The sequence below is a fragment of the Prionailurus bengalensis genome, chromosome A2, assembly GCF_016509475.1.
Source record: "Prionailurus bengalensis isolate Pbe53 chromosome A2, Fcat_Pben_1.1_paternal_pri, whole genome shotgun sequence".
Classification (NCBI taxonomy): Eukaryota; Metazoa; Chordata; class Mammalia; order Carnivora; family Felidae; genus Prionailurus; species Prionailurus bengalensis.
In genome coordinates this window covers 13,020,157-13,043,503 of record NC_057348.1, presented here as the reverse complement: position 1 = coordinate 13,043,503, position 23,347 = coordinate 13,020,157, and the positions used below count along the sequence as shown (strand labels likewise).

The following is a 23,347-nucleotide window of genomic DNA, read 5'->3' as shown; positions in this document are numbered from 1 at the left end:
CACCCTGACGGAGGAGGTGGAGCTGCGTCCCGGGCCCAGAGGTGCCCACATGCCACTGTGTCTCCTGGAACGTTTTGCCCAGGCGGGCTCCACCGACGGACACGACCCAGATACCACGTCAGGATTCAATTAACAGCTCCCACCTCCATCTCCGTGTCGCCCGTTTTCACTCCTGGGGAAACAGGAGTCCGTTACTTTGGAGTGCCGGCCGCTGAGGGCCTTCATTTTCCCCTCTGCAAAATGGGAGAATCCCTTCCAGGCTGGTGTGAAATTGAACGGGTTTCACCACAGGGATCTGGTACATAGGTGCCCAATAAATGCTCATACGGAGGAAAAGCTGGGTTTTTTGTTTTTTTCTTTTTTTAAATATAAGAATCTAGCTGCTAGGGGCACCTGGGTGGCTCACTCCGTTAATCGTGGGACTTCAGCTCAGGTCATGATCTCCTGGTCAATGAGCCCGAGCCCCTTGGGCTCCGCACTGACTGCTCAGAGCCTGGAGCCCTGCTTTGGATTGTGTCTCCCTCGCTTTCTGCCCCTCCCCCACTCATGCTCCGTCTCTCATTCACAGTCGCTCAATATCCAGGTAGATAATTGAATCGTAGACCTGTTGTGTGTCTCTGGTCTCCCTTTCTCTGGAAAAAACCCCTATTATTTCTTGAAAGAGCAGTAATCCCGTGGCAGAACAGAGGCATGGCCAACCGGAGCATCTCACAACTCTGGCCCACGACTGGCCCAACTGTAAGGTTACCTAACCCAGGCAAGACCAGTCACATGGAGGTGTTGGGAGCCCTTGCTTCACCTGGGCTGTAGTTTGGGGAACAGTCACAGCCATCACATCCCTTTCCATGGTTTGGGAGAAGAGCAGGGCACACTGAACTCCAATCACGCAAGACAGTTTGGCCCACCCCAGTGGCATTATTGTCTCAACAAGTGAATGCAGCCTGGCCTGAAGCTGCACTTCGCTCTTTGTCTACAAGAACCTGGCCACTCCCTTCTGTTCAGTGGGTAGGTTTTCTGTCACTTGCAACCAAAAAGATCCCAGAACACAAGGTAACTGTTGTGGAGCTGGGTTAGGGATTCTCAGATTTTTACTTTGATGATCAAAACACACAAAGAAGAACAAAAATTACAGTTCACAAACTGGCGACGGGATGTGGGCTGGAAAACACCGGGAATGGGTGCCCAGGGTCCCTGGGATGCTTCCTGGAATCTTGAGTTTCTTGCCAGGGCCCCCAGGTGCCCCGGGAGCCTCCTGGAACCCTCCCCATCAGGGTGCCACAGAGCCTGGTTTGAGAACCATTCTCCAAGCCAAGGGTTTCGCTGCACAGGAAGGCTGAGAGGCACGGGGATGGTTCAGACAGTGGCTTCAACCTCAGTGGCTTCATCGTCCTCCTCCAGCAGGCTGTAGGAGGCGTGACTCTGGCAGGGCCGCTGCAGTGGGTGAGCCAGCAGCTTAGCCATACAGTTGTGCAGCTCAAGGGCTGGCCCAGCCAGTGCCACCTCATACTTGTAGCTGGTCCCCTTGGTATCCAGGCTGCCCATGAAGGCAAACATGTCCTGTGGGGCCAGAGAGGGGCTGTTCAGGCAGAGGTTCCCCTGACGGACCCTCTCTGCCCCTGGAGGGCTTCCCTGAGGAGGGGGCATCAGAGATAGGTTCCGAAGGATGAAGAGGCGTTTGCCAGAAAGAAAGCATTCCCACAGTCAGCAGATGTTCCCTGCCACCCACCCAGTGTTAGGGACTCCAGGAGGTCTCAGGCCTGGAGAAGCACAGTTGGGTGCAGACTACCGCCAGCCCCCACGCTAATCATCCCTGACGAACAGAGACTTTTGGTCTGGGTGCCGAGGCAGCAGTAGGAGCCAGTCTCAACTCCACCTGTTCACAGTTGGGTAAACTGAGGCTCAGAGGGAAACAGCCTATTCAAGGTCCTACAGCTAGGTCAGGGCTGGGATATAAAGGACCAGCAGGGCCTGGGAAGCAGGGAGGGAAGGGTGCTCCAAGCACGGGGCCCCGTGAGAGCAAAGGCAGAAAGAGAGAAGCAGGAGAAGCTAAGGATGAGGGGGGCAGGACCCTATGTGCTCAAGGGGCCACCGTCGCAACGGCCCCCGCTAGCTCACGGCAGCCAGGCAGAAATGGTTGTGGAATGACTAAATGACCACACCCAGCACGGCCAGGGCTCCAGGGCTGCAAGATGGAGGTGGGATTCCCAAGGCCCAGGGCAGGGGGGTTCTGAGACACCCCATCTACACCGACCTGCCACCCACACGCACAACGGCCTCTCACCTTCCAGCTCATTTCCTCCTCTTTCTCGTCGGCGCCATTGTGGATGTAAACAACATCGAAGAAGAAATACGGGCACTGGAACATTTTCTGCAGCAGAACAGCAGCCTTCAGGGCTCGAGTCACCCCATGCCCCTACGACAGTTCCCCAGCTTCTGTCCTGGACTCTGGGAACCTGCCTATAGGCACCCAGCTCTCGTGATCAGGAAGTCCCTCCTCGTGCCTAGCCACCACTCTGCTGGCTGCATATATCCCTCCCTCTCCCGGGCCTCACTCACCTTCATGGGCTCCGTCAGGGAGAACTGGGGCTGGCAGGGCGGACGGCTATAGACCAGGATGGTGCGGACCACGTATGGGGGCGGAATTGTCTGCACATTCTCCGTGACTGGCAGCTCAGTCTTCTGCTGGCTGCATAATGGAGGGTGGGGGACAGGTCAGAGCACTGGGATCCGCCCTTCTTGTCACCCTCAGAGAGCCCAGGCCTTCAATGGGCATGCAAAGCCCCACATGACCCTTCCCAAGTTCACTGCTGCCTCTGAGCCTTCCCACATGTTGTTCCTTCTGCCTCCCCAGCCTCACCCTTCTGCCTGACCTCTCCTGCTCTATCAGGGAGACTTCGTTGACCCCAAAGCTGGAGCCTGCTCTGACCACCCTCACGATCCTGAACATCCCCCCCCACCCCCGCATTGCTGACCTCAGGTGTACCTGTCCCACCAAGCCAGAAGACTCTAAGGCAGGGACCCAATCTTATCTGCTAGGTTAGCACCAAGGTCCCCCATCGGCCACAGCTGGATCTCACGTTAGGCAGAGGGCATTAGGCAGACAGAGGGCTGATGTCTTTAATATGTGAAAAGCAAATCTGATCATTAATAAGAAAAAAGCTGACACCTCCCTAGGAAGATAGGCAAAGGGGACCAACAGACAAATCACTGTAGGAACACTGACTGGCTTACAAATGAATGAAAAAAAAGGCTCAGGGAAAACCACAGCGAAAGCAACAGGTGGCCTCTTGCCACCATCAGACAGAACCTTCAGCAGCGCAAACAACCCCAGTGCCGGGGGAGGTCCACAGGGCTGGTTTCCCGGGAAGGTTCTCTGGCAGAGCCTAGCAGGTTAAAAATACACACCCCTTTGATCCAGCATGACTTCCACTGAGTATTTACAGGACGGCTTCACTGGCAGTTTGCTGAGACAGTTGTACCAGGTTAATCACGACGGAAGAGGCAAGACAAGGTCCATACCCATTTTAGGGGGCTGGAGAAAACAGGGGTTGGACTACTAGGACCCATAAGCTAAACTTGGTTTTTACGTTTTTAAAGGGCTGGGGGAAAAATTCAAAAGTAGAACATTTTGCGACGCGTGGAAATGACATGAAATTCAAAGTCCAGTGTTCATCAGTAAAGTTTTTTTGGTACACGGCCACAGCCGCTTGGGATAGGTAATGGTTTGTGACCGGTTTCAGATTACTCCAGCAGAATCAGAGTCACTGTGACAGAGACCACATGGCCTGCAAAGCCGGAAATGTTTCCTGTCTGGCCCTTTACGGACACTTTGCTGCCCCCTGGATTAGAACAACGGTATGGGGGACCTCAGGGCCGTCGCAGACTAAAATGGAAGGCGAGATGAGGGGAAGGCAGTACTTACATGAGGCTGAAGAGACCTTCCAGATCTGGCAGGGATGCTAAGGAGAAGGCTGGTGGCAGAGCATGGGCAGAGCATCATCCTGGTGACAGGAGAGCCTAAGCACCTTCACACCTGCTGGGTACCACTGTGCAGGAGACATGCTGTGTGACCCTGGCCCAGTCACTTGCCCTGTCTGAGCCTGTTTTCCCTCAGCATAGATCACAAAACAGAAAGCCAGCACTGGATGCCCTGAAAACCCTGGGTGACTCAAAGTTCCTCTTTCCCTCCCAGCCAGGGCAGCTGTCCTCACAATGAGAGCCGTGGGTGGGGTGTCCCCATTCCCTACCTCCTAACACTCAGCATTGTTTTCTTTTTTTTTTTAAACATTTATTTATTTATTATTGAAAGAGAGAGAGAGAGCGTGAGCAGGGGAAGGGCAGAGAGAGAGGAAGACACAGAATCCGAAGCAGGCTCCAGACTCTGAGCTGTCAGCACAGAGCCCGACGCGGGGCTCGAACTCACGAATCGCGAGATCATGGCCTGAGCCGAAGGCGGACGCTTAACCGACTGAGCCACCCAGGCGCCCCACAGCATTGTTTTCTAACTTATTTTCTATCTGAGTTTTGGGCTGCATGTGAGCCTTTTGTGTTCAAATTAACATAAAATGTGCCCAGGTTGGGGGAGTTATAATAGTGATTATGACTTTTCAGTCACGTATTGCCATTTATTGAGCACCAACTGTATACTTGGTCCTGCACAGAATGCTCCACACCACGAGTGTGGTTTTGACATCTAGAGTCTAAATCAGCTTTTTTTTTCCTTTTTCTTCTTTTCTGTATTATGACTTTAACAGCAGGGGAGCCTGGGTGGCTCCGTCGGTTGAACGTCCGACTTCGGCTCAGATCTTGATTGCGCGGTTCGTGAGTTCGAGCCCCGCGTCGGGCTCTGTGCTGACAGCTCGGAGCCTGGAGGCTGCTTCGGATCCTGGGTCTCCCTCTCTCCCTCTGCTAGTCCCCTGCTCGCGCGTGCTCTCTCTCTCAAAAATACACACACGTTACCTTAACGGCAACCCTAGGGGGAAGAAGGTTTTGTGCCTCCCGTTTTACAGAGGGATGAAAACACTGAGGTTCAAGGCTACTTGCCCAAGTTTGTAGTGACACAACTGGGGTCTGGACTTGAGCCGGACTTCTGGGGGTTCCAAGACAACGGAACAGCCCAGCCCCCGCCACAGGGCACCCTGCCTGGAAGGATACCAAAGGTGGAGCAGGAAGCCGTCTCTAGGTCATAGAGGCAACTGCAGAGTTCGCGGGGATCAGAGGTCAGGCCGGACAGCTGTGGGGAAGCACAAGCCTCAGCGAGGTACTTCCCCACCCCCGGGGAGCCCCTAGGCGCCCCGATCCCTGCCCCAGCCTCACCCAGGCGATGTCATCATTCACCACCACCAGTGCGAATTCGTGACTCTTGTCGATCTTGTGTTTTGTCCGCACAAACATCTCAATCATCTTCTGGGAGACGTTGAGGGCGTTGGTTTTGGAGCTGGGGAGGCAGAGAGAGTTAAGGCAAGGCCTCCTGGCCTGGAGGGTGTCTCCTCACCTGCCAATCCTAGGGAACCCTCCGCTAATTCCAGGATTAGGCACTGGAGGCCCAGGTATTGCCGCGGGGAGGAGGCAGAGCCCAGGCACCCCTCTCCAGCCTCTGCCCTCTCCAAATGGCTTCCTCTGGCCAGCCTGGGTCTCACAATGGATCCGCATGAGGTCTCCCCCAGACTTTCACTCGGCCACAGATGTTTAGGGAAAGCAGTGAGGGGAAGGCAGGCTTGTCCTCAATATCCCCCAGGACTCCTTAGACCCCATCCAGGCCCTGCCACCCAGCCCCACAGAGACTCAGTTGCTCAAGCCACAGGCTTCGGGGTCAGCTAGGCTTGGGTCTGAATCCTGGCTCTGCCTTTTCGCTGTGAGGTCTTGAGCAAGTCACTTTACTTCTCAGAGCTTCTGAGTCATTGCTGTGACGTGGGTGGCACATGACAGCTCTCACATGCTTGAAACAGAGCCCTGACGGGCTGTGCTCTATTGTTATCAGGTGTCATTGCTACTCTGATGGCGCCGAGCCCCAAGCCAGGCCAAGCTGTGTGGGTCTCAGAGAGGAAGCCCTGAGTCTTCTGGGCTCAGCCCCAAGCCACGGCTGCGTATTCAAGCCCCCAAATGCTCCTCTCACCCATTGAAGGACTCCAGCTTTGACAGCGACATTTCTTCTGACAGGTCCAGGCAGATGATCTGCAAGAAGGTTGGAGGGAGGTGATGGCACTGTGCCTGGACATTAACACCCTCCCCCCCTGGCCCGCACAGCAGGGGCCCTCTCTAAGCAGCTCTGTCTGAAAAGGTGGTATGATGGACCCGCCCCAGTTCTCAGCCAAGCAATCTACTTTGGAAGATAGCAGTTCAGGGGAAACTAGCCTAGGAGTCCGGGTTTATGAGGGCATCAATGAGCCAGCGAATGTCTGGTATAGCGGGTTGAATTGAGTCCCATCCCCCACAAAGACACGCCCTATAAGAATGTGACTTGTTTTGAAATTAGGGTATTTGCTGATGGAACGAAGACAAAGGTCTTGAGATAAGATAAAGATCCTAATTCAATAAGTGTCCTTATAAGAGAAACAAGACTCCAACAGACAGGAAGGCTGTGTGAAAGACAGAGATTGGAGGGATGTGGCCACAAGCCAAGGAATGTGTGGAGCCCCCAAGGACCGGAAGAGGCAAGGAAGGATCTTTCCCTACAGCCTCCAGAGGGAGTATGGCCCTACGCATACCTTGATATCAGACTTCTGGCCTCCAGAATAGTGAGAGGATAGATTTCTGTTGTGCTAAGTCATCCAGCCTGTGGTAATTTGTTGTGGCAGCTCTAGAAAACGCCTACGAAGTGACTGTTTGCAGAGTGACTCCCAAAAGGCAAGAATGTTAAACCTACGGTTCCCTAACACCTCGTAGCCACAGGCCAAGCCCCACACTTACCACCTTCTCTGGACAGTTGACCCTTGGCGTCCGCACCTGGACTTCGGGGGCTGTTGGGGGCACCTGCCAGGGCTTGGGGCCAGCTCCGGGAGGATTGGGAGTCCCATCGTCAGCACTGGCCGCCTCACCCTCACCCTCGCTGCGGCTGCCCACGCTGGCCTGGGCCCCCAGTGCCCGGTCCTCAGCCCCCTCAGGATTGGAGCGTGTACGGGGCCTGGGCTCCGCAGACTCTTCCTCTTCCTCTTCCTCCTCCTCTTCCTCCTCTTCCTCAGTGGGGCTGCTGGGCTCTGCCACCTCCATGGCCCCTGAGTGGCTGGATGGAGTAGGGTTGGGGGAAGCCAGGTTCCTCCCCTTAGGGGTTTTAAAAACATTTGGTTACTGGGCAGGACGTGGCACGAACTGCCTAATGACTGTAAAACTCACTCCTCTCTGGCCTCAGTTTCCTCATCTGTGGAATGGGTGCCGGGCATCCACTCTGACTTCAGGTAACGATCTCCCATTTTTTCTGCAGAGATAACCCCGCCCCTCTCCTTGGCCAATGAACAATGCTGGCCACCACGAATGGCTCAGAGATGCGACATGACCCAACACAGGTCAGTCAGGGGCATCTCTGGGACTTCCAATAGTGCCATTAGGGAAGAGGGATTCGTTAGAGTTGCAGAGCTAGGAGGGCAGAAGTCAAGAGCTGCCAGGAGTCTCTTTTGCCTCCAAGCAGCCCTCCTGAAGTGCTGCTCACCCAGAGAATGGCAGCTGTATCTCTGCCCACCTGGGTCCAGCTATGCCTGTGGGAAACTGAATACAGGAAACTTCATTTAAAATGGAGTGCAGAAGCCAAAAGGGGGCGCTCTCACGCGCTACTCCAAACGTAGACCCCAACCTCAAGAGAGAGACCTCGCATTCCCAACAGGAAGACTGTATTTTACTAACCCTGCAAGAAAATGAAAGGTTTTCTCAGTGCCTGGCCAACAGCCCAGCCAATGACAGACTGTCATAACTTAGCCAGTGAAAAGCCACTAAACTGCAAATTCCCAGTGTACTCGGATGGATTTGGGGGTTTTAACAGCCCTCCCAATTTCCCTTTCCTCTATAAAAGAGCACTCCTCTCCTTTGTTCTGGGCTTGCCTAAGGTTTTGCTATAGCTCCTGTATTCTGCATTGCAATCCTCTGCTACTCCCAAACCTCTTTTTGCTGGTAAAATAACTGACAGTTTTCATTTTAAGGTGAAGAGAATAATTCGGGGCGCCTGGGTGGCGCAGTCGGTTAAGCGTCCGACTTCAGCCAGGTCACGATCTCGCGGTCCGTGAGTTCGAGCCCCGCGTCAGGCTCTGGGCTGATGGCTCAGAGCCTGGAGCCTGTTTCCGATTCTGTGTCTCCCTCTCTCTCTGCCCCTCCCCCGTTCATGCTCTGTCTCTCTCTGTCCCAAAAATAAATAAACGTTGAAAAAAAAAATTTTTTTTAAAAGGTGAAGAGAATAATTAGCTGGGGTGGGCCTGGCTGGCTCAGTGGGTAGAGCGTGCACTCTTGATCTTGGGGTTGTGGGCTGGGGACCCACGCTGGGTGGAGCGATTACTTAAAACTAAAATCTTTTTTAAAAAAAGGTTTATTTATCTATTTTGAGAGAGAGGAGGGGGAGGAGCAGAGAGAGAGAGAGGGAAAGAGACGGGGAGACAGAGAATCACAAGTGGATGCTACATTCAGCACGGAGCCGGTCGTAGGGCCTGATCTCGTGAACCAAGAGATCATGACCTAAGCCGAAATCAAGAGTGGGAGGCTCAACCGACTGAGCCACCCAGGTGCCCCCTTAAAAAAAAAAAAAAAAAAAAGGACAAAGAAAAATAATTAAATAGTAATAATAATTACCTCTGGGTTCCTCTCCAGGGGACAGTGGGCTGTCTAGAGGGTGTCTGCACAAAGGAAGGGCAAGAATCTAGGTGTTAAAAGTCCCTGAGGATGGACACCAACAGTTTCCCTGTCTGGGCATGGGTGTGGGCTGATGTCCCTGTGGTCTCTATGCGCCTTGCAACCCCCACAATCTCTAAGGAAAACAATGCTTTAGCTTCAGCAAGACAGATGGACGAGAAACCAGAAAACTGCAGGAGATACCAGAGCTGAAGGCGGAAGCCTCAGGAAAGGCTAGGGCTGGACCTCTAGGGACTGGACCGCAAGCACCCAACCGCTTCTCACCGTAGCCGGAGCCTCCCTCCAACTCAGTCGAGCGCTGGCTAGGAAGCCGCCATCTTTCGCAGCCCGGAAGTAGTGCGACGCGGGCGCGACGCCTCCTGGGAAATGTAGTCCAGCAAGCCGTCAGGCGAGCGGACGGCCGAACAGGGGAAGGCTGGTGAGCCTTGAAAGCTGATAGGCTGGGGCTGTGCTAGGGGGTGGGGCTTGGAATGTGATTGGTTAAAGGAAGAATAGCCAGAGCTTTTATGTTTCTGGCCGAATCAGGTACACTGGTCAGCGCTTCTACCCTGATAGGCTGGAACAGGGCCTAGTGAAGTGGGGCTTTCAATAGAGTCGGCTCACAGGGAGGGAGAAGGCCACTTGCGATGTGATAAACCGAACACAGGTGACTTGGGCGGGATTTAGAAGACGAGGTGGGGCTGATGGGTGATTTGTGGAGCTGACCTAGCCCTCAATGAGGGGCGGGTTTTTTGCGGACCGAGGTGGGCGTGGCCCAGGCGCCAGGCCCTTCCCAGTTACTTAATTCTGTTCCTTATTCTACAGACCTTTGAGCCCAAACTATTTCAAACCACCCTTTCTTCTTCATGCGCACTCCTCCTCTTACCCCCATAACCATTTTTTAAAAAAGATTGTCATTTGCTTTTCTTTGTACTTTTTAAGATGTTTATTCATTTATTTGGAGAGAGAGAGAGAGAGAGAGGGAGGGAGAGAGAGAGAATCCCAAGGAGTCTCTGCAGTGTCAGAGCAGAGCTGGAATGGGGCTCCATCTCATGAACCGTAAGATCATGACCTGAGCCAAAATCAAGTTGGATGCTTAACCAGCTGAGCCACCCAGGCACCCCACCCCCAAACAATTTAAAACCCACTTTATTTTTTTTTTTAATTTTTTTTCAACGTTTATTTATTTTTGGGACAGAGAGATACAGAGCATGAACGGGGGAGGGGCAGAGAGAGAGGGAGACACAGAATCGGAAACAGGCTCCAGGCTCTGAGCCATCAGCCCAGAGCCCGACGCGGGGCTCGAACTCACGGACCGCGAGATCGTGACCTGGCTGAAGTCGGACGCTTAACCGACTGCGCCACCCAGGCGCCCCTAAAACCCACTTTATTTTTTTTTTTATTAAAAAAATTTTTTTTTAATGTTTATTTATTTTTGAGACAGAGAGAGACAGAGCATGAACGGGGGAGGGTCAGAGAGAGAGGGAGACACAGAATCGGAAGCAGGCTCCAGGCTCTGAGCCATCAGCCCAGAGCCCGACGCGGGGCTCGAACTCACGGACCGTGAGATCGTGACCCGAGCCGAAGTCGGACGCTTAACCGACTGAGCCACCCAGGCGCCCCCTAAAACCCACTTTAAAGGGGGGCGCCTGGGTGGCTCAGTCGGTTAAGCGTCCAACTTCGGCTCAGGTCATATCTCAGTTTGTGGGTTCCAGCCCCGCGTTGGGCTCTGTGCTGACAGCTCAGAGCTTGGAGCCTGCTTCATATTCTGTCTGTCTCTCTCTCTCGGCCCCTCACCCACTTGTGCTCTGTTTCACTCTCTCTCTCAAAAATAAATAAACATTAAAAAATTAAAAGGAAAAACACGCTTTGAGGAGCGCCTGGGTGGGTCAGTTGGTTAGGTGTCAGACTTTTTTTTTTTTTTTTTTTTCTCCTAAGCGTCAGACTCTTGATTTCAGCTCAGATCATGATCTCATGGTTTGTGAGTTCTTTGAGCCCGGTGTCGAACTCCTCACTGACAGTGCAGAGCCTGCTTGGGATTCTCTCTCTCTCTCCCTCTCTCTCTGCTCCTCCCCTGCTTGCACTCTCTGAAAATAAATAAACAAACTTAAAAAAAAAAAACAAAAACCACGAGCATCAGTTTCTGTGTGTGTGTGTGTGTGTGTGTGTGTGTGTGTGTCTGTAAAAGGGTCAGTTAAACCTGCCCTCATAAGCCAGGCTCCAGTGATTGACATCCAGGTGGAGCTATGTAAGCTGAGTCTTCAAGAATGGAGAACTTGCCAGAAAAACAAGAGAATGAAGGGCATTCCGGAAAGAAGGAACCACCTTCGCCAAGATCCGGAGGCTTGCAAGAACTTTGGAGTGGCAGAGCCTTTAAACAGGTTAATATGGCTGGAGCAGAGGCTAAGAGCACAGATTTCAATGTGCCTGGGTGCCCCCAAGGAAGGGTGTTTCAGGCAGAGATTACAGCATAACCAAAGGTCCTGGGGTATAAGGATTGTGAACCTTCGACTGTTTACAGAGGAGAGGGGGGTCATCGTGGCTAAAGCATGGAGTATACAAGGGTGCAGGCAGCAGGCATAATTGTTAAGGGCCTCGAAAGCCAGGTAGAAGAGCTTGAAATATTTCCCAAGGGCAATGGGGAGTCATGGATGGTGTGTGAGCAGAGGAGGTGAACAATGACGTCTCTGTCTCTGGGACTTGGGTAGGGAAGGGAGTGGAGGGGTGGCTGGAGAGTCCAGGGAGGGAGCTGGGCTGGCATCCAGGTGGGAGGGGAGAGGCTTGGGCTCTTATTATGGATGGAGATGAGGAGGGCCTTTAGAGACAGATGCAGGGAAAATGGACAGGATGTAGGGACTATCCGGGCTCTGAGGAATCCAACATTTACACAGGAGAAACGGCAGCTGGCAGAGAAAGCAGGGATGGGAGGGCCAGGGAGGTAGGGAACAAGTGGAAATATTACAATTCAGTTCCTGGATGATGCTTGGCCATGTGCAAATTGCTTGTTAAAATTTCCACGACATCGTAGGAAAATGCTATAATTACTGCCCCCCCTCCCTGCACACATTTTCCAGATAAGAAAACTGAGGCTCAGAGGTGGAGGAGACTCGAGATCAGAGGCTGAGGTGAGGAGTAGCTGACACCTCAGGAGCCGGACACGTGTCCCCAGCTGATGGGACTGGAGGAAGCTGATGCCCTTGAGGAGGAAACAGCACAATAACAAGTCACATGACCAGGGGAGGGGGCTTCCTGTTTCCTGGCCCCTCCCGAGCCAGCCTTGGCCAGCCCAGGTCTCAGCAGGCAGTGGTCAGAGCTACCCCAAGAATGTCCAGGGATTTGGCCTGCTGACCAAGGTGCTCCCAGAGGCACAGAGGACTAGAATTTGAGCAGGCTGAGGGGACCCAATCCCAAGATTGGGGCCTCTGGCTCAAAAGAGCCCTGGGGAGGAGAAGTGACTCTTGAAGTTGTTAAGCCAGGCCCAGACTGGGGAGCACAGAGGGAGTGAAAGATAAAGGAGGCAGAGGAGAAGAGGAGGTCAGAACAATTTTTGGAGATAGTGAGCTGCCTGTCAAGGGAGGCATTCAAATGCGCCAAATCAACATCGATAACCCAAGATCCCTTCCGAAGGGAGGAAATCAATGCCCATTTCACAGAAGAAGAAATTAAGGCTACCCAGGACAGCCAGGACAAGAGCTGAGATCAGGCGGTGGTTTTAGGGGGAGAGGAAGAAGTTAGACCCAGAGGACTGACTTCTGGACAGCAATGAGTGCCCGGGCCACACGACCCCGAAGCCGGCGAGGGAGGCACGCTCCACCTGTAAGTGCTCCCCTCCCTGCCACACCCGGCTCTTTGGGGCCGCTCACAGCCCTGCCTGGCTTCAGAGCTTGGTCCCGTGGGTCATTTTCAGGGGGAGCTGGATCCTGTGGCAGAGAGTTCAGAGGAGGCCGAGGCAGCCGGCGGGAGTTCGGAGCCGGGCCCTGTGCCATCTCAGGAGAGCTTCAAGCCAAAGCTGCTGGGGCCAGAGGCAGAGGCCAGGGGGCAGGGCTTGGGGGGCAGGTAAGGCCCACTTGGTCTGTGCTCCCCACTCTAGCTCTGGTACAATTTCCCTACCCCTAGGTCCGCCCGTGTTCCTCCCTTGCTCACACACATGCCATAGCTTCCCATTGTCCCCGTCAGCCCAACTTTCGAGGCCCTGGATAATACAGCCCCCCGTGAGTTAGCCACCCCAGATGACCCCATTTCCAGAATCTTCCTTGTCTCACCTGACCACAGGCCCACCAAAGAGGCTGAAGAGAACTCTAACAGAGGACCGGCCCCATCTCTCAAGGGACCCCATGGGCCTGCAGAGGAAGGCCACCAGGCCACAGATGTAGCCCCACGGCCCGGGGAGCTGGTCCCCCCCAGGCCTGGAGCCTCTGATGTGTTTTCAGATTCTCCAGCATGCCCTGAGCTCGCTGGAGGCTGCTGCCGCGGCCTGGCACCGCCGGCCCCCAAGCTGTCCTGGGCCTGTGGAGGCAGAGGACAGAAGTGAGGCAGGACCAAAGCCCTGCTTGGAGGAGGAGGGGGCAGGGGCTTGCCAGAGGGAGGCAGCCCGCCTGGCAGAGAGGAATGCCTGGCTGCGATTGGCCCTGGGCAGCCGAGAAGAGGAGCTGATTCGCGTGCAGGCCTCCGTGCAGGCCATCCAGGCTGAAAAGGAGACGTTGCAGAGGGAGGTGAGTGGGGGAGCTCTGCCTCCCAGAGCTCTCTGTCTAAGGGGGGTGGGGGGTGCGCCTGGCATAGGCAACGTTCAATCATTAGCTCCTTAGAAAAACTTTTATGGAGGGGCTTCTGGGTGGTTCAGTCGGTTGAGTGACCAACTTCAGCTCAGATCATGATCTCACAGGTTCATGAGTTCGAGCCCCGCACTGGGTTCTCTGCTGTCGGCACAGAGCCTGCTTCGGATCCTCTCTCTCTCTCTCTCTCTCTCTCTCTCTCTCTCTGCACCTCCTCCACTCGTGCACACGCATGCTCCCTCTCAAAAATGAATACCCATTTAGGGGTGCCGGTGAGTTCGAGCCCCGCTTTTTTAAAATTAAGAATAAAAATCAAACGAAATAAACTTAAAAAAAGAAAAAAAGAAAAACTTTCGTAGAGCATGGACTGCTGGGCCCTGAGTAAATAAAACTCCCTTGTCTTCTTAGTTCAGGTGCTCAGAGATACCCCCTGAGCAGGTGACACTTGAATGAGGAGGTAAGGGAGGAGCCATGCAAGGATCTGGGGAAAGAGCATGCCAGGCAGAGCAGGAACCCTCTCCCTGGGGCAGGAGTGTGATTCAAGGAAATGAGAGGAGGGGCGCCTGGGTGGCTCAGTGGGTTGGGCGTCCGACTTCAGCTCAGGTCATGATCTCACCATAGGTGGGTTTGAGCCCCGCGTGGGGCCCTTGTGCTGACAGCTCAGAGCCTGGAGCCTGCTTGGGATTCTGGGTCTCCCTCTCTCTCGGCCCCTCCCTCGCTCATGCTCTGTCTCTCTCGGTCTCAAAAATAAATAAAACATTTAAAAAATTAAAAAAAAAAAAAGGAACTGTGAAGAGGCCAAGGGGAGGGCAGGCTGGTGATGGGGGCAGATTTACAGGGTCTTGGGGATGCTGGGAGTTGAGCTTTCGCTCTCTGAGCCCGCGGGGATCCCGGAGGATTTTTCTGAGCAAAAAGGAGCGGGACCTGATGGTGCGTTCACAGGCGCCTTCTGGTGGCCACGGGGGGAACAGCCTGTGGGAGGGGCGAGGGCGGACTCCTGGAGATCCAGGAGGCACTGGTCCAGACACCAGATGGTGGAAATTGTGGACGCGGCCCGAAGTGGGCAGATACTGGGTGGTGTGGAAGGTGTTGCTGGCAGGTTTGGGTCTGAAAGCTAGAGAAGGGTTGAGGACAAGTCCTGGTTTGGGAGCCCGCGGGGCTGGAGACGAGAAATGGGGATGCTGCAGGAGGGGCAGGTGTGGTGGGAGGGGGACCAGAAGCTGTTTGGGTCCTAACGAGCACCAGGCACCCATGAGCCACCCATGTGGGGCCATCAAAGAGACAGTTCTGTGTCTGAGTCCGGAGCTCAGGGAAGATGTCAGGGTAGGAGAAACACATTTGGGCCTCTTTAGCATGTGGATGCAATCTAAAGCCATGTGGCTGAAAGGGATCGTGGGAAACAGGTCCTCAACTCTGGCAGGACCCGGTGGCAAGATGTGGGACTGCCAGAGCCCAGCCTGAGGGGTGGGGCCCACTTCCTGGCTGGGAAAGAAAATCCCCCCTCCACATTCCTCTCCCCACCCCCACCACCTCTGGCAGCCACCCCTCTGATCTCTGGATCAGTGAGTTTGATGTTCCGTCTTCTTTTGTTTGCGATTTCACATAGAAGTGGGGTCATGAAGTATTTGCCTTTCTCTGTCTGACTTATTTCACTTAGCATAATGCCCTCAAGGTCCATCCATGTTGTTGCAAATAGCAAGATTTCCTTCTTCTTCTTCTTCTTCTTCTTCTTCTTTTTAAGATTTTATTTTTAGGGCCACCTGGGTGGCTCAGTCAGTTGAGCGTCCCATTCTTGATTTCAGCTCAGGTCATGATCCTGGGGTCTTGGGATCATGCTCAGCATGGAGCCTGCTTAAGACTTTCTCTCTCTCCCTCCCTCTGCCCCTCTTCCCTGTTTGTTTGCTCTCTTAAAAAAGGGGGGGGGCGCCTGGGTGGCTCAGTTGGTTAAGCGACTTTGGCTCAGGTCATGGTCTCTCGGTTCATGAGTTCGAGCCCTGCATCGGGCTCTGTGCTGACAGCTCGGAGCCTGGAGCCTGCCTCGGATTCTGTGTCTCCCTCTCTGCCCCTGCCATGCTCATGCTCTGTTTCTCTCTGTCTCAAAAATAAATAATTTTTTTTAAAAAAAGGAGGGGCACCTGGGTGGCTCAGTCGGTTAAGCATCTGACTTTGGCTCAGGTCATGGTCTCATAGTTCATGGGTTCGAGCCCTGCATCCCGCTCTGTGCTGACAGCTCAGAGCCTGGAGCCTGCTTCGGATTCTGTGTGTGTGTGTGTCTCTCTCTCTCCCTGCCCCTTCCCGACTCTCTCTCTCTCAAAAATCAACATTAAAAAATGTATATTTTTTTTAAAAAAGGGTTTTATTTTTACATAATATCTTGACCCAACGTGGAGCTCAAACTCACCACCCTGAGACCAAGAGTCACAGGCTCCACTGACTGAGTCAGCCAGACACCCCTCCTTTTTTAAGGCCAAATACTATTCCACTGTTTATACACCAGCTCTTTAGCCATTCATCTGCTAATGATCGCCTGGGCTGCAGTGAACATAGGGGCACAGATATCTTTTCCAATTACTTTTTTCATTTTCTTCACACAAATACCCAGAAGTGGAATAGCTAATCGTGTGATAGTTCTATCCTTAATTCTTTTCTTTTCTTTCTTTTTTTTTTTTTAATGTTTATTTATTTTTGAAAGAGAGTGCACGCACGGGGACATGTGAGCGAAGGAGGGGCAGAGAGAGAAGGAAACACAGAATCTGAAGCAGGCTCCAGGCTCTGTGCTGATGGCTCAGAGCCCAACATGGGGGTTGAACTCACCAGCTGTGAGATCGTGACCTGAGCTGAGGTTGGATGGTTAACTGACTGAGCCACCCAGGCACCTCTCCCAGGAACACTTCTTAAGGAGGACTGGGCCACAGGGGGTCAGTCCGCTAAGCGCCCAACTCTTGACTTTGGCTCAGGTCACAACCTCGTGGTTGGTGAGATTGAACCCCACGTTGGGCTCTGTGTTGGCAGTGCAGTGCCTGCTTGGAATTCTCTGTCTCTCTTCCTCTCTTTCTGACTCTCCCATGCACGAATGTGCTCTCTCTCTCTCTCTCTCAAAATAAATAAACTTAAAAAAAAAAGGGGGGGGGTGCTGTGGGTGGTTGGAGTCTCCGGCCTAACCTACTCCATCCTCCTTTCCCACCCACCCCCAGGTCCAGGAGCTCCAGGATTCCCTGATGAGGTTGGAGCCCTTTCCACTTCCCTCCCGTGGCCAAGCAGGTGGCTCGGGCAGTGGCTCCAGCAGTTCTGGGGTAGATGAAGAGCCCTGGGGGACTCAGGTGAGTGTGGGAAGCTCAAAACCACAATCTTGAGATCTGTGGGATTTGGAGCAGTGAGACTGAAATCCTGGTCATGCAATCCAGTAGCTTCTGGGCTTGCAAAAGGCCTAAATCCGTGATTCTGGGCTCTCAATGACAATCCGGGTGAATCAAGTAACCTCTTTCTGGCAGGACCCCTTCTCCCTGGCTCACCCCCTGCTCCGGCGCCTCCGGAGTGATTCCAGCACTCAGATGTTTGGGCCTCTCCGCACTCAACCCCTCGCCCCCGAGGTGCGCATCATGGAAAGCCAGATGGAACAGCTCCAGGGGTAAGGGCCACCCGTGCTGAGCTCGTAAGGGCACCGCTTCCTTCCCAGCTGGCCTATAAGCCCCAGTCTGGAGCTGGAATGGAGTGGGGAGGAGGATGGCAGTCAGTTGGGTCCTGGCTGCCCTGCGGGGCCTCTCACGTCCCCCCTTCCCTAACTTCGGAGGCAGGAGCATCGAGAAGCTCAAGTGTTTCAACCATCTGCTGTCAGCTGTGCTGCAGGGGTACAAGGGCCGGTGTGAAGCCCTCAGCATGCAGCTGGGCCAGCGGGAGGCTGAAGCCACAGCCCTGCGTCTGGCCTTGCAGTACAGGTCAGTGCATCCCACCCATGTTATCACTGGTGTGGAAGGGAATGGGCACACTCAGGAGGAACCCCCATCCCAGAGAGAGTCAGGGCCCTTGCAGGAAAGCACTTTCCCCCTTAGTCCCAGGGTGCTGAAGGAGTTTACATGCTCCCAGGGGTGGGGGCTGGGGGACGAAGTGAAGGAGCAAGTGGGGACGTCACCCACGCAAGATGGAGCCAGGTGTCCCAGAGCACTCAGAATCAGTGTCTCACAGTGAGCACTGTGAGGAGGCGTATGGAGTCCTGCTCACTCTCCGGGAGGCAGATTCAGGAGCAAGAGAGGAAGCCCCTATGAGGGACCTGGAGGTGGCTGAGAAGGAGGCGCAGAGGCTGCTGGCACACGAGGAGGCTGCCATGGATGGAGGGGCACCACGGAATCCACAGCCAAGGTACCCCTGGGAACCTTGAGAACTGGGAGGGCCAGTGAGTGGGGTTCTTATTAGAGAATGGGCCTCCCACAGCTGGCTTCGTGTTGGGGTTTGGCCTGGCCGTGCCCAGCAAAGTTGGTGTAGGGGCTCTCTGTGGTTGGTTGGCATGAGACCCGAGTAGAGCTGGCTGGTGGCTACTCAAGAAAGTTGGCATGGGTGGTTGACAGCCACTGGGGTTGGTATAGGACCCACCAGGATGGCTTGTTGATGGATGACGGTGCCTACTGATTAGAACTGGCATGATGGTGTTTAATGGGGTTGGCTTGATGCTGGTATGCGTGGGGGTTAGCATGATGTTGCCAAATAGAGTCGGCCAGCTGAGCAATGGTACCTATTGTGTTGGCGTGATGGCATCCATCATGTTGGCATAAGTGATAGGGCTTATTGAGTTGGTGTGGTGGCTTCCACTACGATGGCATGAGCAACAGTAATCATTGACACGATGGTGTTCACTACATTGTCTTGATGAATAATGGTGCCCATTGGGGTTTATATTGTGTGTCCGCCATGTTGGTATAACAGCACTCACCACAGACGGCATAGAATCCATCACGGTCCATAAGATGGAAGAAGGCAAAGCCCACCAGGGTTGGCATGAAGTTAACACAACTATGGCCACAAGTGTTGACATTAGACTCCTCTTCCGTTTCCTGTAGCCCTGAGGGCAGCAGTGTGGATCGGCCCACACCACAGGAGCTGGCTACCCAGCTCTGGGGCTATGTCCAGCGTCTCCAGGAGCGCCGTGCTCTGGTGAAGATTCCCCCAGAGCCTGGCCCAACCTTGGCACCCATGCCCGCTGTGCCCCATGCGGAGGCCATGGTGCAGGCCATTCTGGGGACCCAGCCTGGCCCAGTCCTACCCCGGTTGGAGAAGATGCAGATCCAGCGGGACCTGGCGGCCACACGGGTACACATGGGCAGCGGGCACCGTGTCGGTCTTTTCTGGTGGGACAAAGCCCTTTGCTGAGGCTTAGAGGGAGGATTGGGGGACCAAGTAGCAAAGGAGAGTTCTACCTGGCTGGGGGCAGACTTCCTGGAGGGAAGGGAATTGGAGCCTGGGATTTTGAGGGATGAATAGGACTTTGTCTTCTGGAATTCAGTGTCTCAGAAGATTCTGAATGTAGCTTTCCCAAATTGCCTTCCTATGGAAAGGAGATGGTGGCAGGGGGACATAGTCTGAGGTTTATACCCTGGCATGAAAGATCTGAGGTTCTAGAGTTGGAGAAACTCCAGACCCTTCCTGAGATGCCACTTGACCTCGTCTAAGATATTTGTGCTCTCTGAACGACGATTTCTATAGCTGTCGTTTTTAGGAGATGATAGTTCCCACCATACAAGATCATGGTGACGGTTTGAGTTCTTGCCTGACCAGTCCTCACTGGGTGCCTCCTGGGCCCTCAGTTTCCCCAGATCCCAGAGGCCCAAATTCTCTGCCCACTTCTTGTTCTCTCAGGAGACTCTGGCAGAACTGATGCTGCGGCTACAGTTGATGAGGCGGGAGAAGCGGGGTCTGGAGCTGAAGGAGGCTGCCCTCCGGGCCCAGGGCCCAGCCCATGTGCTCCTGCTAGAGCAGCTGCGGTGGGAACAGGCACAGCTCCGGACCGGTGGGGCCAACAGTAGTGGTGGGGACAGCAGTGGAGGCGGGAGCAGTGGAGACGAAGAGGAGTCGTCTCAGGTGAGTGGCCCTTCCTGGACCTGGTGGGGATAGCCATATACTGCTGGCTATGTGGCCCTGGTCAATCCCAGACTCCTCTGAGCCTCGGCTTGCATTTCTGCACAAAGAAATGTGTTGAACGGTTAGAGCGCATGTCAAAGTTTAGGGGAGCCTGGCTGGCTCAGTCGGTTAAGCGTCCAACTTCAGCTCAGGTCATGATCTCATGGCGCATGGGTTCAAGCCCCACATCAGGCTCTGTGCTGACAGCTCAGGACCCGGAGCCTGCTTCCGATTCTGTGTCTCCCCCTGTCTCTGCTGCTTCCCTCTTTGCTCCCGCTCCGTCTCTCTCTTAAAAATAAATAAACGTTAAAAAAAAATGCATGTCAAAGTTCATACCTGTACTTTGGGTTTTTGTTTTGTTTTGTTTTCTCTGAAGGTCTGGAGCCCAATAAGCCCCAAGGCGTTTAGCGTCTTCCACTCAAACCTGTACCTCCTGCTTCCCACCCCCAGGGTTGTTCATACTCTGGCGGCATCGCCACTCCAACAGCCCCAGCCCATGCTTCGTGTCTTCTTAAATTTTTGGCTCTAGCTTCCACCCTGAGGACTTCCCTTTTGCCCCTTCCTATCTAATCATATCTGTCCTCTGCTTAAAGCCTTCAGCAGCTTATAGAACCCTCCTTTGGATCGTCTCTGCTACCTCCAAGCCTTTGTAGGTGCTGTGCCCCCGCCAGGAACACTGGGCATCTCCCTCTTTGTCTAATTAAGCCCATGATCTCTTGCAGGTCTGTGCTCAGGTATCACCTGCCTCCAGATGAGACTCCCCGTTAGGGAGTCATTTTGTCCTAATTAGGGTTTCTCATCAGACTGGGGGCTTCGTGAGGGCAGGGGCTGTGGCTGCCACAGCCTGGGTGACTTCAACGTCCGGCCTGGGCTGAACACACGCTCCACCTGAGCCAATGTCACTTTCCTCCCTTCTGCCTCCCACAGGGCCCTCCAGCCGTTCTTGGTGGCAGCAGGGGCATTGATGGAGGCCAGGCGGGCAAAGCGCAGGGCCCAGAGATTCTAGCCCAGGAACTAGCAGCGTCACTTCACCGGTGTGTGTCTGGGTCCCGGGCTGGGACGGATGGGTTGGGCGGGTCTATGTGAGAATCCCCAGGGGCACTGTGTGCCGCAGAGGGCGGGGCATGCATCTGCATACAGGTGTGTTCACCTGGGAATACAGGTGGGTAGGTGGAGGGAAGGAAGACTGGATTGGCTCTGGCCATGAGCTCCTCTCTCCTCACCCCTGCACCAGGGCCCTGAGCCTGCGGGAGCAGCTGCAGTCTCTGCGGGAGGAACTGGAACAGGTGGCTCAGAAGGGGCGAGCCAGACGTGCTCAGAGTGCGGAGCTGAACAACGATTTATGCAAGGCTCACAGGTGGGTCTCCCTTCCCTGTACTCTCCCCCCCACTCCCCGCCCCGTGACCTCAGAAGTGTCCCTGGCTCTCTCTGGCCTGCAGCCTTCCCCTGTAAGGTAGGTGGCAGGTCCAATCCATCCCATGCCTCCCCCGATACCCAGTGTTTGCCAGCCCCTTTCTGAACGGGACCCCAGGAAAACTCAGGCTCAGAGAGCTCCCGTCTGGTGCTGGGAACACATAGCTCCTGATTTGGTGGGGGGGGGGGCTGTTTCCTGGCTCAGCCTACTCATCCCCTCCAGTGCCCTGGTCCTGGCCTTCCGAGGTGCCCACCGGAAGCAGGAAGAGCAGCGGAGGAAGCTGGAACAGCAGGTGGCACTAATGGAGGTTCGACAGGCAGAGGAATTGGAAGTGCTAGAAGCCACCGTAAGGGCGCTGGGGAGGCCCAGACCGTCTTGTCCACCTCCCCGGCTGGGAGAGACCTTTCTGTAGGCCCCATTCTGGCTGTGTCTGGGTGTACCAGACAATTAGGGCAGGCCACATCATAAACTGTCCTGGAGTGATACTATATCATGTGTGACCTTGAATGTCGGGACCTGTTGGGTGGGATGGGACACTTGGGCGTCTGGAACCTGATGGAGGGGTGGCTGGGCATTTGGGAAGGGCTCCAGGTCTTTGGCACCACGTGGCATGTGAATGTGATACGTCAGCGGGATCATGCCAGAGGTCATGACAGACCTAGGGCTGGCTCAAGGATTCAGGGGTCAGTGAGGCTACATTGCCAGAACTGAAATGCCAACACTCAGCTGCCTCCAGAAGCCCTGGGAGAGGTTCACGGGGAGATGCTGGGTTTGGCCTGGCAGATGCTCCCAAGAGGAAAAGGCCCACATCTCAGAAGGAAGACTGAGGGCCTATGGGTTCAGGGTGTAGAAAATTTGCTGGAAGAGTAATCGCTCCCAAAGGTGGAGGAGGAATCAGAGGGCTTTGGAACTTGTATTCAAAGAATACGGAGCTAAGTAAGATAAAGGGCTTTGGGGTTGGGGGCACAGCAAAAGCAAAAACCTGTAAGTGGTAACTCAGGGACAAGGACTAACTAAGAGAGGGCACACAAGGGTGGGCAGGGAGGCACATCTCGCCCTTCAGGGACTGGAAGGCCCCTGGCCTGGCTAAATGCCAGCTTTCACCTGCGGGCGTTGGGAGCTGTTAGTGTCAGGTTAATTGCAGGCAGCTAATTAGCATGTCGTTTGAATAGGCCACACCTCCTGGAGAGGGGGCTTAGGTGAGACCGGCCAGCCAGATTACTGGCCAGCTATTCCCCTCCTGGCTAAAGGCTGAAACCCAAGCCGCGGATTGGGAAGGTTTTCATCCCCAGCCTGGTGGTGGTGATTCCCAGCCCACACCTGTGCAGGCGTGTACGGTGACCGCCTTTCCCAAGGGAGGGCAAGGTGGGCCTGGGACCGACTTCAGGCCCGTCAGGGGCCTTGACTCAACCCGGTCTTCCTGACGCACAACTCCTCAGGGATCACTGGGGCTGGTGACCTTCGGACAGTGCAGTCTCTCTGGACGACACCCAGCTTTGAAGAAAGCAGGGAAACTGAGGAGGGCAAGGTCCTGAGGAGGGTCAGAGGAGCCGACCTTATCCCCTTTTGTCTGTGGCCAAGAGTGCAAGAGTGACTTCAAGCCCCCCAGTCCCACCAGTTTGCCCGCGGTAGGGGGAGGGCGCAAAGGGAGGCAAGGTCACCTGTTGAAGGGTGCGGAATGAGTTCGCGCTGTTGGAGGGGTCTGGGGCTGGTTCTCAGGCCGCCGGGAGCCGGGTCTGGCCGTTCCCACGGGTGCCCCCTCGGCAGATGGGCCCTGGCCTCTTTGTCCGCGGTCCGCAGCCGCCGCAAGGTCAAATGTCACCGCGGGGCCGCGGGCAGGGGTCAAGGGGGCGGGGCCGGACTTCGACCCACCCCCAGGAGGGCCCCAGGGGTTCAGGGGCCCTGGCGCTACTAGGGAGGGCCCAGGCGCCGGCCGCCAAGGGGTTGGACCAACGGGAGGTTCTAGGATCTGCAGCGGATATTTCCCTAGTCTCCAAAACGGCCACTTCTGAACCTCACCTCCTCTGGACTCTTGTCCCTCAAACCCCAGGTCCCTGCCCCCTGCCCTCTCCAGCCCCTCTTCTGAATCGCTTCCCGGGACCTTCTCTCCCTTCCGAGACGTGACCCCTCCAACCAAGAATCCTGGAAAGCCCAGAACAGGGACCTAGGACCCCTGCCCTCACCCCAAAAAAACCAGCCAGCACCTCCACGTTCCCAGGCAGCCCAGAAACAAATGGTCCTCTCT

At 54.8% G+C, this 23,347-nt stretch overlaps 2 protein-coding genes across 4 annotated transcripts; one reads left to right on the top strand and one right to left on the bottom strand.

The window, feature by feature from the left end:
• Nucleotides 1-1,070: 1,070 nt before the first annotated feature.
• On the bottom strand, nt 1,071-9,164 carry BABAM1 (BRISC and BRCA1 A complex member 1). 3 transcript variants are annotated; one of them, XM_043586933.1, is made up of 10 exons: nt 9,094-9,164; nt 8,770-8,813; nt 6,910-7,270; nt 6,116-6,174; nt 5,317-5,437; nt 5,155-5,233; nt 3,923-3,947; nt 2,557-2,686; nt 2,282-2,368; nt 1,071-1,557 (listed from the first exon to the last, which is right to left on the bottom strand). In XM_043586933.1, the coding sequence occupies exons 3-10, from the start codon at nt 7,207-7,209 to the stop codon at nt 1,354-1,356; spliced, it is 1,005 nt and encodes a 334-aa protein (XP_043442868.1). In that variant the 5' UTR covers nt 7,210-7,270; nt 8,770-8,813; nt 9,094-9,164; the 3' UTR covers nt 1,071-1,353. The 3 variants fall into 3 exon arrangements, with proteins under 3 accessions (XP_043442868.1, XP_043442869.1, XP_043442870.1); XM_043586934.1 differs by having other exon boundaries at nt 6,910-7,222; XM_043586935.1 differs by lacking the exons at nt 8,770-8,813; nt 9,094-9,164 and adding an exon at nt 7,381-7,568 and having other exon boundaries at nt 6,910-7,299.
• Nucleotides 9,165-12,084: 2,920 nt separating this feature from the next.
• On the top strand, nt 12,085-21,590 carry USHBP1 (USH1 protein network component harmonin binding protein 1). The gene is given in 13 exon segments (XM_043586932.1): nt 12,085-12,624; nt 12,716-12,864; nt 13,081-13,231; nt 13,233-13,520; nt 16,775-16,900; nt 17,072-17,208; nt 17,375-17,515; nt 17,763-17,936; nt 18,632-18,881; nt 19,428-19,649; nt 20,616-20,722; nt 20,923-21,045; nt 21,325-21,590. Coding segments are annotated over 13 exon segments (2,112 nt in total). The 5' UTR covers nt 12,085-12,570; the 3' UTR covers nt 21,515-21,590.
• The last annotated feature ends 1,757 nt before the right edge of the window (nt 21,591-23,347 follow it).